The 12,023-nt window shown below is 36.5% G+C and overlaps 1 protein-coding gene across 1 annotated transcript in view; it reads right to left on the bottom strand.

Moving 5' to 3' along the window:
- Positions 1-11,384: 11,384 nt before the first annotated feature.
- LOC149258679 (thermosome subunit gamma) overlaps positions 11,385-12,023 on the bottom strand; it is a 76,227-nt gene continuing 75,588 nt past the window's right edge. Inside the window, exon 5 of the mRNA XM_089415723.1 lies at positions 11,385-11,965. Coding sequence (XP_089271849.1) covers positions 11,527-11,965 — 439 coding nt within the window. The 3' untranslated portion in view covers positions 11,385-11,526. The remainder of the gene's footprint in view (positions 11,966-12,023) is intronic.

Raw genomic sequence — 12,023 nt, 5'->3', positions numbered from 1 at the left:
ATGATGTATTACACTGAAGTAGTTGAGAGAAACTTCTCTTCAGATACATATTTGATGGATCTTACGATGAACAGGAAGCTAGATGGATCCTTGCTTCGTAGCATGCACTCTGAGCTAGATAGAACTTAGACATGTATATTGGGTTGCTTCTAAACATATGTTGAGATATCTACATGAAACTTTTAATCATGGATTGAGATATATTGTCGAACTTCTTGACGCATATGGTATGGGCTGGAAATGTTGTTGATAAGAAAATCACGTCTTAGCGCTGCTTTAGTTTGGGGTCTACCATGATTTCTTAGATGAACTGGAAATACAAGTTTGTTGCACTGAGTTTAGCAAAGGCGAAGTAAATTGTTGCTAGCATGGCTAGCTTCGAGCCAATGTCGATTGAAAAGAGAATTGTTTAAGCATATGCTGGGCACGATTGTGATATATTGCAACAACAAAAGTGGGATTCGTTGTTCAGAGAATCATGTGTTTCATGACTAGTCCAAGCATATTGAGATTATATATCACTATAATTGATATCTGGTATAGACATGAGTAATAAAGCTCCAACACATTTTATTTGATGAGCAGATGAGCAAATTGTTGGAAATACTGAAAGGGGGGTGAATCAATATTTCCCTCTTTTTCAATTGGTTAGTTAAACTTTTAACATTTATATTATTCAAAGCATGAACAATAACATGAAACCATTACATTATCATCACATCATTCAAATAGTACACAAGATTTGGCTCAACAATAAGCTCAATTATGTATGATGTGCCTACAACAGTTTACCAGGTAAACCTGGAAGGAAGTACAAGAATCCCAAGGGGTTTTACTAACAAGCTAGAAGGAAGAAAATGCTCTCTAAAGGATTGGTTCTCGTACTAGGGATAATGGCCTAAGTACAATAAATTTTTGTCACTACAAATGCCACTGCTTCCACTTTTGTTAATGTTCCATTTGGCCACTGTTGTCACTCTTCCTTCATCACATAATTGCCACATCTGCTCTTTATTGTTCCACTCTTGTCCAAATATTATGTTGCTACTATTGTTGATCTCTCTTCCTCTATTGTTGATGTCCACACTCAAGTTCTCTTTACTGCCTCGGTCTATGTTGTTGTTGCTACCACATTAATTCTTGTTGTTGCCTCACTTTATGTTGCCACTAATCAAACTGCAACACTATCACTATCCACACTCAATGCTTATTGTACTTCATGTTGTTTACTTTCATCATCAAGGTTACTGCTACATCGTGTGGCTATCATACACAAAGGATCACTATTGTTCACAATGTGTTACTGTCATGGATCATTCATCCACAAACCCTACACACATACATGGGTCCTCTGCAAATCTAGCATTGTCATATGCTCAAAGGATGTTATGAACATGCATGCTAAACAAACTAGTCCATAAGAGTTCCTCAACCTCTACCAGATTTTACCTCTACCAGATTTTGCCTCTACCATGTACTTCCTTTCATATATGTGTTAATATGATTCAATAGGATTGTTGTAGGATGGTAAGGCGCATTCACTAAAACTGCTTGTTACATTTGACTGATGGAGAATGTATCACTAAGACTTGCATTAGTAGTCTACCAAGATGTCGAACCTTTTGTATTAAACATATCACAAAGATTGTATCTTTGTTCTTCTTTTTACAAAGATTATGATTAGGTCATCTTTGCTTCAAACTGCAACAATTTGTTCAATGTATACTTACAATAAGATCTTCATTTCAAACCATCAAATGAGTTTCAAGTCTAGGTATCACAAATTTGATACACCAAGAAATTTGTTGTTGCAATGGATAAGATTCAAGCACAAACCTTATTTAGTAATTATACTCTAGTCAGTCTCCATCTGGATTGTTGTCATATGTAACAACTACAAGCATTACATAGTGCATTTAGATTCCAAATGGTATTTGTTTCAATGCTCTCACTTCTTTTATATATTTCCCATATAGATAAAAGTCAAGGCATCAAGTATTCCTTCAAATCTATGGATTTAGGACATGCATTGATTTTCAATTGTATACGAAAGAGGTCCTTGCAAAATGATTACAAAGGAGACCATTAAATTCACAACACTAAATTTCCTTCCACGTCGATTTCCAGAGATCCTTATGAACAAAACAAGTGCTTCTAGAATCATAAAAGTGGAAACCCCTTTAAGTCCAACTCTTTCCAGAAGGATTCAGAGATTTCGACCTCTTTGAAGTAAAAAACAAGTCTAAAAAAAAATGTACAACCAAAATCAACTTTATAAGAGCCAATAGGATTCAAGATGATGATGTCAACCATGGGGGATGATTCACCATTTTTTGAGTAAAAAAGTAAAAAAATTAAAAAAACTACTTTTTCAACTCGTCTTTTCAACTGATCTCCCTATGGTTTTACTCAAATTTCAAGTGGGGGCTCTCATTGGATGCATGATTTAATTCCTCATCTGAAGAGTACCCATGTTACATACTTTCGATGAACCCTGCTACACGAAAAATGAGAAGTACATGAAAAAACATGGCAATCACATTTTTCATGTATTTCTCAATTTTCATGTAGAAGGGTCCATTAAAAATATGCAACATGGGTACTTCTTGGATTAGGAATTAATTGCATCCAATGAGAGCTCCCACTCAAAATTTGAGTAAAACCGTAGGGAGATAAGTCGAAAATATGAGTTGAAAAAATAGCTTTTCCTTTTTTCCCTCTAAAATATGATCATGTAATTTAATCGTATTTTATTATTTCCACTATTATTTTATAATATTCCATAAGAGGTCCATTTTGGACCTCAAAATTTATCTACTATTTAAGGTTACACAATTACACCTAGCCGCAAACAAATTCATAGATTGATAAGCATTGATCCATCGGAGGGAAAAGATCAAGACAAAAACACCCGTGATCAGAGATCGAATTCCAAAATTCCATATGTGTAGGGCTTAAACAATTATTCTCTCCTTAACAAATTCTACTGACAAGTTCAGGCTTAGGCTTTTTACTCGTACTCTGATCATTTTAGACTAGAAGAGATAGGATCTTTACAACAGAGCTGGTGACTGGGTTCGATCTTGAAGGATCTAGATAAGTTCAATGATCCAACCTACAAACAAACGTTCAGAACCTCATGTAACCCATACCCAAATAAAAGAAACTTTAAAAATTTTATCCCTACTTCAAATCTGCTCAAAAGCCCAGGTCGAAATTGCAGAGATGATCTTGTAAATTGTTGCACACAAGACAAACAACTACAGATTTGAATTTTATTGCATAAGTGTATTAGAGTTTCAAAAAGCCTAACTTAGTGTGTGTATAGGCTCAGAGACACACGTTGTATCCTAGACTTCTAACCTACAAAAATACAATAAATCCCAACAAAACCCTATGCCCCAAAATCAGATAAAAAACCCTTTTAATCTTCAGTATATCTAGAGAAATCCATTGATAGAAATCTTTTCAAATCATTCATTTAAGTTTCAATAATACTTCAAGGCCGCAGAGAACTTCAAATAGAGATGATAGCTTAGAATAGTGGTTGTGGTTGTTATCCTTCATCTACAATGAAACAACGAAGCTTCTTCATCCAGAACCTCTCAGATTATTTCCTCGTTAAGGGCTCCTTAGGCCGTTGGGAATTTAGAACATTAATACTTAGATTAATGTTGTATATATTGTGCATGAGTGGGCATAGGGTGTATTTATATAGTCGTTGAGGAGGGTTCATAAGAGCGCCGACTTGAATAAGTGTGGAGGGAAAATTTCAAATTTCAAATTTCAAATTTTGGAACTAAGAATTCCAACCATTAAATTTATTTTGACTAGGATCCAAATGAAATGCCCTCAAAAAATTACACATGTTTAGGAATACCATGATTTGTCAACCAATAACAAAGTGCCACATCATCACATCTTGGAACACATCAGCCAACAATGATGCCACATCACTAGATTAATGTGGTTGATGCCACCTCATCGCATAATTGATACCGCCACATGTCAAATCTATGGGGTTTTTGGACCATGTGTTGGGGCCACAACTTTGACTGGGCTTTTCTCTCAAACCGTGAAGGTCCACGGACTGCTCCACATATCACCAGAATCAGCCCGACAAGGAGAATCCATTTGCAAAGGGGTCCAAGTCAAATTCCATGGTCTGTTACCTAAAAAAATACAATAAATGCAGGGTATCCTTATTGTCTGAGGAACCTAAACCCTCAGACTATGGTTTCAACTAATAGCTAGGGTTTAATTCCCTACTTGCAATATCAACAAAATAATGACCCAAGAACATCAAACTGCATCATCGTCAATGACAAAAACCTGCACATACTCTGCGTCCTGCACCAACCTGCACTACTGCACCTACTCCTGCTTTGACATCAATGATAACATGCTCAACACAAATTGTTGACATTCTCTCCAAGCCATTCATATTCTTCGAAGAGAAACTTGGACTGGTGGATGTGACCCTTCCGAGAGGAATCATGGCTAATCGAGAACATTGAGTTATGCTCTTCCCCCCCTGTTGAGCTTCAGGGAGGGGTATGGAGCCAGAGAGCTCCTGGGTTGAGGGAACTCGGGAAAATAGTTGTGTGATCCTTACCCTTTGTGGTAAGTTTGTATCTCTCGTATTTCCATTATAGGGTGTGTGTGATCTTTTTCACTTACGGCAAGTTCAGTATCTCCCCCTATTATCAAGTTTGGGACTTGACAAGGTATACCCCACTATGCATCCTACACACAAGCTAGGATTGTTGGGATTTCCACCCATCTGGCCAATGGGTGAGGAGACTTGGATGTGTGTCTGATCCTTACCATTCATGGACCATAAGTGGTATCTCTCCCAAGTGATAGGATGCAGGTTTTCTACCACTTGATTCTTGAGGATCAAGGTGGGAAGATCAACAGACAATAGGTGACTGTGATCCTTACCCTTTGTGGTAGGTTGGGTATCTCTCCTATTGTCATTGTAAAGCGTGTGTGATCCTTGCCACCTAAGGCCATTTGGGTATCTCCCCCTACTATCAAGTTCAGGACTTGACCGAGTGGATCATTCTTCTTCTTTAGATCGAGACTTCATTGTTCAACTGATGATTAGAGGAGACAAGTTGAGATGAGATGTGATGATATGGATGTCTTGTGGATGTAACTGAGATCAAGGTCATGGAGTTTGACCTAAAGACCAGTAGGCTTTGGTGGACCTTTACCATTATGGTAAATTGATCTCTCCGACCATCGGTTGTGGATTATTCTACTTTTATGAGACGAGATGAGATGAGATGAAACAAAATGAGACATGATGCAACAAACATGTACATCCAAGTTGACATTTATGATGAAGATGGAAATTCCTCCCTAGCTGAAAAGGTGTTGAAAATTGGGGCAACTATGGGATGAATTTCCCCATAGGATCCTATCTACCCCAAAGGGAAGCCCATGTAGCCCTAAAGAGAATTCAATTGGATAAAAAAAGGTAATATTATCTAATGGCACAAATTTATTCGGGTAGATAATCACCAAGGGAATTTTCAAATATATTTAAATGTTATTTGAATTTGAGTAAACCCTCAAAATACACAAGCCGGCCCCAAGTTGCCCTGCCCTAAGGGACATGACCCTTCACAAGTAGAAACAACTATAAATTGGGCATCTTGGCATATCAAATTTGGATCACACATTGGAGACTCACATTTATGTGGTAGATCGCATCTCTATTATGGCTCGCATTTATTTATCTAGGGAGGCTCGCAATAGTATCTCTGTGATTCATATGAGAATTTTTGTGGCTTGCATTATAATTACAATGGCACGCAATACTTACAATAGCTCGCATTAGTTATTTATTTGAAGGCTCGCATAAGCATATCAGTGGCTCACATTACATTTGTCGGGGCTCATATCATTCTTGGTGGCACGCATTAACATCTTCATGGTTTGTATTGCTATGACTCACATTCTATCTAACAGTGACTCACATTTCTATTTGTGGCTTGTACTATACCCTATGGCTCACATTCTATGTATCAATGGCTCGCTCTCTATATATATGTGGCCCACTATCAACAGTGGCTCACATCTATCTCGGTGATTTCCTTTGTTTTGTTTAGGCAGTAACTCTACAGTGATGAAGGGAAAGATCTATGACAGTGATAACAAAGTAATCTTTGATATGGCATTAACCTTAACATGACAACAACATTGTTGCATGACAATGCCCTTCATCTATATGACAATGCCTTTGAAATGTATCTACATGAAAATGCCTTTGATATGTATGAGTGCGCTACATCGTGGTGACATTTGATGTAGTGACAGTAACCTTGTTGCATTACAAGGCCCTTGATCTATATGACAATGCCTTTGATATGTATCAGTGATCTACATGGCAGTGACATTTTATGTAGTGACAATAACTTTGACATAACAATAATCCATATGGTTGTGACTTGGAGACATGGTTGTGATCTATATCACAATGACTTGAAGACATGATAGTGATCCATATGACTATGACTTGGAGACATGGTTGTGATCTATATGACAGTGACTTGAAGACATGACAATGATCCATATGACTACGACTTGGAGACATGGTTGTGATGTATATTATAATGACGTGAAGACATGACAATGATGAGTACAACAGTGGCCTTGATGCATATGTATATCACGGTAACGTCAATAGTAGTGACACTCTGATTTATTACTTGTCTCTATGATGTAATATAATAGTGATGGTTGAACCACTATGATAGTGACAATAATGTATAATGTACTTGTTTGTTGTTGAATTGTCCTAGTAAGACTAATGTGATTGATGATGAAAGACTTGTCTCTCGTGACATTTTTACTTTGTGTCTCAGCTGAACATTTGATGAATATCTAATAGAAGAAGAAGAATGGATTTATGGGTTTTCCCCTTTGTGGGGATTTGCTCCAGTCTCTGACCAAAAATCCTGGTGTCTCTACTGTGTATGCTTTTCTTCTATTGTTCTTTATTGTTCCATTGCATTATTGATGTTATTGTTCTCCATACATAGTTGTTAATGATGATACAATGTTATGGGGTGAATGTAATAATGTTGAAAAAAAATTAAAATTGCAATTATCTACAACAAAAAACAATATAGCCCTCAAAATTAACAAAAATTGTTGTCAACAGTATATTATGGAAAATCGTTTGAAGAGTCCATCAGTTAATTGGAAAGGAGTGTCAGGGATCGTGAATGAATATCAACACTTGAGCACTCCAATATGCAGTGTCCTAGTGTGACAGTGAAATTGTTGTCAATGGTAGAATCCATTGAAAAGTTAGATAGTTGACAAGCAAAGGGCACCAAAATTTTTGACATTTGGAGAATTTTGGGTCTCTGGTGTTTGGTATGGATGGTTATGATTTCAACTTGTCATGGTTTCACACAAAGGATGTGACCACATATGTGGGAGTATGTAGATGTTCAAGTGCCTATGTTTCAAAGATGTTAAATGGAAGGGAGCTAAAACAGAGGAAAGAGAAATATACAAGTGATATAAAGAGCTCGACTAGAAAAAAGCATCAAGATAGAGACAAAAGAAAATTAAAGGTGGTGCCATTATAAATATGAATCATGTTGTTAAAGTGAATAATGGGTGAACATGTGTTGTGCAGTCTCACATAGGACTACTAGCTAATCAAGAAAAAAAACAGATAGTTGTTGAAGTAAAGAATAAAAGAAGAAGATTAGAGAACGAGTCTCAACGAGCAAAAATAACAAGAGTGCCTATTAATAAAGATCTAGTTTGAAAATGTAATGAGAAGGAGGATTTATGCAATCTAGTGTGTGAACAAGTGTGCTAGTTAGGAGAGAAAGATATGATAGCTACTAATGTAAAATTAAAGGTCAGAGGGGAATGTTGGTGACTAAAAGAATTGTAGAAGAGTACAATGAATCAGAAGAAAAAAAAAAATTGAAGATCAAAGAGAAAGGTGACTCAAGAGAATTGCTACAAAATAGATTGAATAAAAAATATGAGGGAATTGTTGTCTCCTTCAAGTTGGTGCTTGCAAATTTGAAGGGAGCAATGTCTCCTATAACCAGGGGCTACAAAAATTGTAACAATAGGTTGGTGCCTGCATAAGAACAATTAATTAGAAGATGTTTTGTGGTTTTCTCTTGGATAAGTTTCCACATATATCTTGTGTAGAATGCTCTCATGTGATTGATGTTTTATCGTGTTTGAATGATTTAAGTAAAATTTTATTATACTAATTCACCTCCCCTCAAAGAAAATGTGAATCCAACACATTTGACTATTCCTTGTGGGATGTTCTTCTATTAAAGAAATTTGAGGGTGGTTTCACACATTTATTGTATTTTGTTGATGGTTTTGACCTTGGCTAATGGTTTTTATTCATGGTTTTGTGCTAGCACATTGCGTTTGCATTTTGTATTTAAGAGGCTCCTTATTTATATGATGGTGGTCTCACTCATTTTCATATGTTGGAGAGTATTAAGGAAACTTTCCTACAAAGATCTTGTGCATCTATATTTTGCTAAGCGATTGTTTAGATATTTTTCAAGGGCTAGAATAAAATATTTTCCTAATTTGTTGAAAGACAAAGCTATCAATGGGCCAAAAAGGCTGCCTTTCTCCACTTGGAAGGGCAATTAATATGTTGTGTTCTTGCATTATTCACTTTGACCATTGTGCTTTTTCCCTTTGCGTTGAGGTAGGACATCCTAGGACTCTTCCCACTTGCCACTTGGAAAGGCAATTAATATATAATGTTCTTACCTTATTCCATTTGACCAATGTGTTTTTCCCTTTGCATTGAGGTAGGGCATCCTAGGACTCTTCCCTCTTGCCTTGGCCAAGATTTGAGATCACCTTGTTTATGCTTGGATAAGATTCCTAAAAATCGATCCCTCTATCCAATTTTGAAAAAGCCTATTATCCCTAGCCAACACTTGATGCACCCATTCTCAGAGACCTCATCATTGTCTCATCTTGTGTAGATGCACCCATTCTCAGTGCCTCATCATTGTCTCATCTTGTGTAAGACTCATAGCCTTCTATATATATATATATATATTAGATTAAATAACCAAGCTAGAGTTTTATTTATTTAATCTAATAAGCTAGATGGTTAGATGTAAGTGTTTTCATTGCCGTATAATCTTCAGATTTCGTCATGTTAATTGACTTTTCAAGCGTTAGTTAGCATAATTGATTTAGTTAAAGGTGTGTTAAGAGTGCAAATGATGCTTGAACACTGCTAAGTAAAGAGGAATCAAGCCCAAGCTCTTAACACCATGTAATTTAAGAAAATCCTTGTCCCAAATATTGAAAAAGACAAGAGGCTTATCAAATTCAATTTTAGGTTAGCACTAGGAGTTTTACCATGCCATGTACCATTGCACATCACTACAGAATCGACTCAGATCTGAAATGGAACCAAGACGTCAACCCTCCCGTGAAAGATTTAAGAGCCCAATTTGCAAGTCATTTCAATCAAGGAGTGGAACGTTTCAATACCATTGGTATTGATTCACCTTATCCAAGTGTGTAGATATGAACCATTTAAACATTTGCAATTAACCCTCGTAAATGTAAAAGAAAGGTTAACAATAGAATCATATATTTCCGAGCATGAACATAAACATAACCCAAGCGAAGTGATAAGCAAAGTCAAGCACCTCTATAGAGTTAACTTTAAGGGGTAGATCTAATGACGAACACATGAAAAAAGATCAATATGGCAAATTATACTTCAAATCAAAACCAAAGATTATTGAATGACTTGACCTATTATGCTGAAGGTCACACTGGATTAAGGATTAAGCATTGTTTTGAGGGTTTGAGTATTTGTTTATTGTAGAATTTAATCTTTATCTAAATCTGAGTGGAAAGCATTCTAAGCATTTCATTTTTCACTGCTGTTATACTCCTTTACACAGCTAAATACGGTTAATTGCTGCCAGCACTTGGGGTATCGTCTGCACTTTTTAGAATGGAATTCTGCACTTGGGGTATCGTCTGCACTTTTTAGAATGGCATTCTGCACTTGGGTATCGTCTGCACTTTTTAGAGTGGCATTCTGCACTTGGGGTATCATCTTGCTATTCCCAAGCTAAAGAGAACATCGAACATCGAAATTGTAAATAAATCTCTAGAAAGTTATTTTCATTGCTTTGCATCCCAATAGATAGTTACAATAGGTCAATTTGTTACTTTGGCACTAAGTTGCACGAAGCGCCGAAACATTTTAAAGTTTCCAAAATGGGTACGTTTAGAAACGTCACCTCCCAAAAAATGGAAACGTCGGCTGAAACATCTTTATATATAAATATATAAAGAAATTTATAAATAAGTGAATAATACATTATTTTGCAAGAAAAAAATGGAATAAGACCCATAGATGACAATTTACAAAGAAAACCAAGTCTATATTAACTCTCATAGAATATTACATGATGGTTGAGTTTCAGCTGAGTTTTGGAGTTTTGGGTATGGGTACGGTCCGAAACGCCAGGTTCCTAGAAGTTTCGTGCAACGTAGCTTTGGCATAATGATGGTACAACATTTCCTTCCAAACTTAATTCAAAATGTCCCCATTTCGAAAACTTTGTGACTATCATCCTCCATCCATCACATCACCCTTGAGAGGGAAACCTAAGTTTCAAGAAGTGGAAGATCACATCTAACACCAACAAGAGATTCTCTAACTATTGCAGACAACTTGGCTACAACACAAAACAACATGAAATGACAAGATCAACATTATAGTGAAAGGCACTTTGAACTTTGAAGAGGGGGATTGGGTAGATATTATGTTCCTCAATAATGAAAAGGACAATAAATTACCACCTGAGTACTATGGTCCCTATAAGTTGTTGACAAGGATAAGTTGTTGACAAGGATTGGCACTATGGCTTACAAATTTGAATTCCTTCTTCTTCACATGGACATATGGTCTTCCATGTCTCTTCTCTTATTTGGAGGTAGTCACAAGATACTAGTCTGAGATATTTTGCCAACAATTGATGAAGAGGGAAAATGCATATCAGAACCTAAAATAACCGTTGAAACATGGATCAAGAAATTAAGGCACCAAGCAATTATTGACTACCTCGTCAAGTAGAAGACCCCGCCAAAGATGCAACTTAAAAAGATGATTTCTTCATCCACAAGCATCCACTACTGATCAGGGAAACTCTTGTTAAAATGAAAGGGGCATGGTAAGCCCCTAACCATTACCCTCATTCATTATCACTAAATAATTTTAGCGTGTCAACTTATTATTGTTTGTAGCCATCTTTGTCTCCTATATATAGTATAGGCTCTATACTATAACGCTTTTAATTGAAATTAATAAGCATATTTCAGGGGAATTAAAAAAGCTATGAGCTAGAGGAACGTCCGTTTAATTGATCTTATAGAATCAATAATGGCTATAGCAACCAAATATGACACAAATTTCTGAACAATTTTACATGTACATTTGACTGGGTAAAGATTCCCCACAGATCCTAGCTATGTTTGTCCAAGAAATTGCAGTGCTGCTAACAAATTTTGACCTGCCCATTCTTTTATAGAACTAAGGAAAAGCTCCCAGAACCACAAGTCAACTGCAAGAACTAAAGAGAAGATCAGCAATGCTAAAATCTGATATCCGTTGAGTTGCCAGTCAGATGATTTAGCTATGCTATTCAAGAAAGAAGGTAGCTGTTTTTTATTAGTGGTCTTCCAATTTTTAATTGACCATGCAGTTCTCCAAGATATTTTCTTAGGGACCAGGCCAAAGTCATTCTTTAACCGCCGATCGAAGTCTGGCATATGGCCAGCTCCATAGAGTATTGCTATTTTCTTGCATCCGTCGTGCATTGCTCCTTGCAACTCCCTCATGGCAACTTTGTTCCTTTCCCCAATAATAACAGATTTCTCCACTAAATCTGTTGTTCCATCAGTCAACCTTCAAAAAGTATTCCTCAGATTATTACAGGAACGAAAGCAATTGCAATTCCCCTAAT

Source organism: Pinus tabuliformis, chromosome 6, assembly GCF_031772625.1.
Source record: "Pinus tabuliformis cultivar Carrire ecotype Pingquan chromosome 6, CPIR1, whole genome shotgun sequence".
Classification (NCBI taxonomy): Eukaryota; Viridiplantae; Streptophyta; class Pinopsida; order Pinales; family Pinaceae; genus Pinus; species Pinus tabuliformis.
The sequence above is the reverse complement of the archived record's forward strand: the minus strand, read 5'-3'. Positions and strand labels throughout refer to the sequence as shown.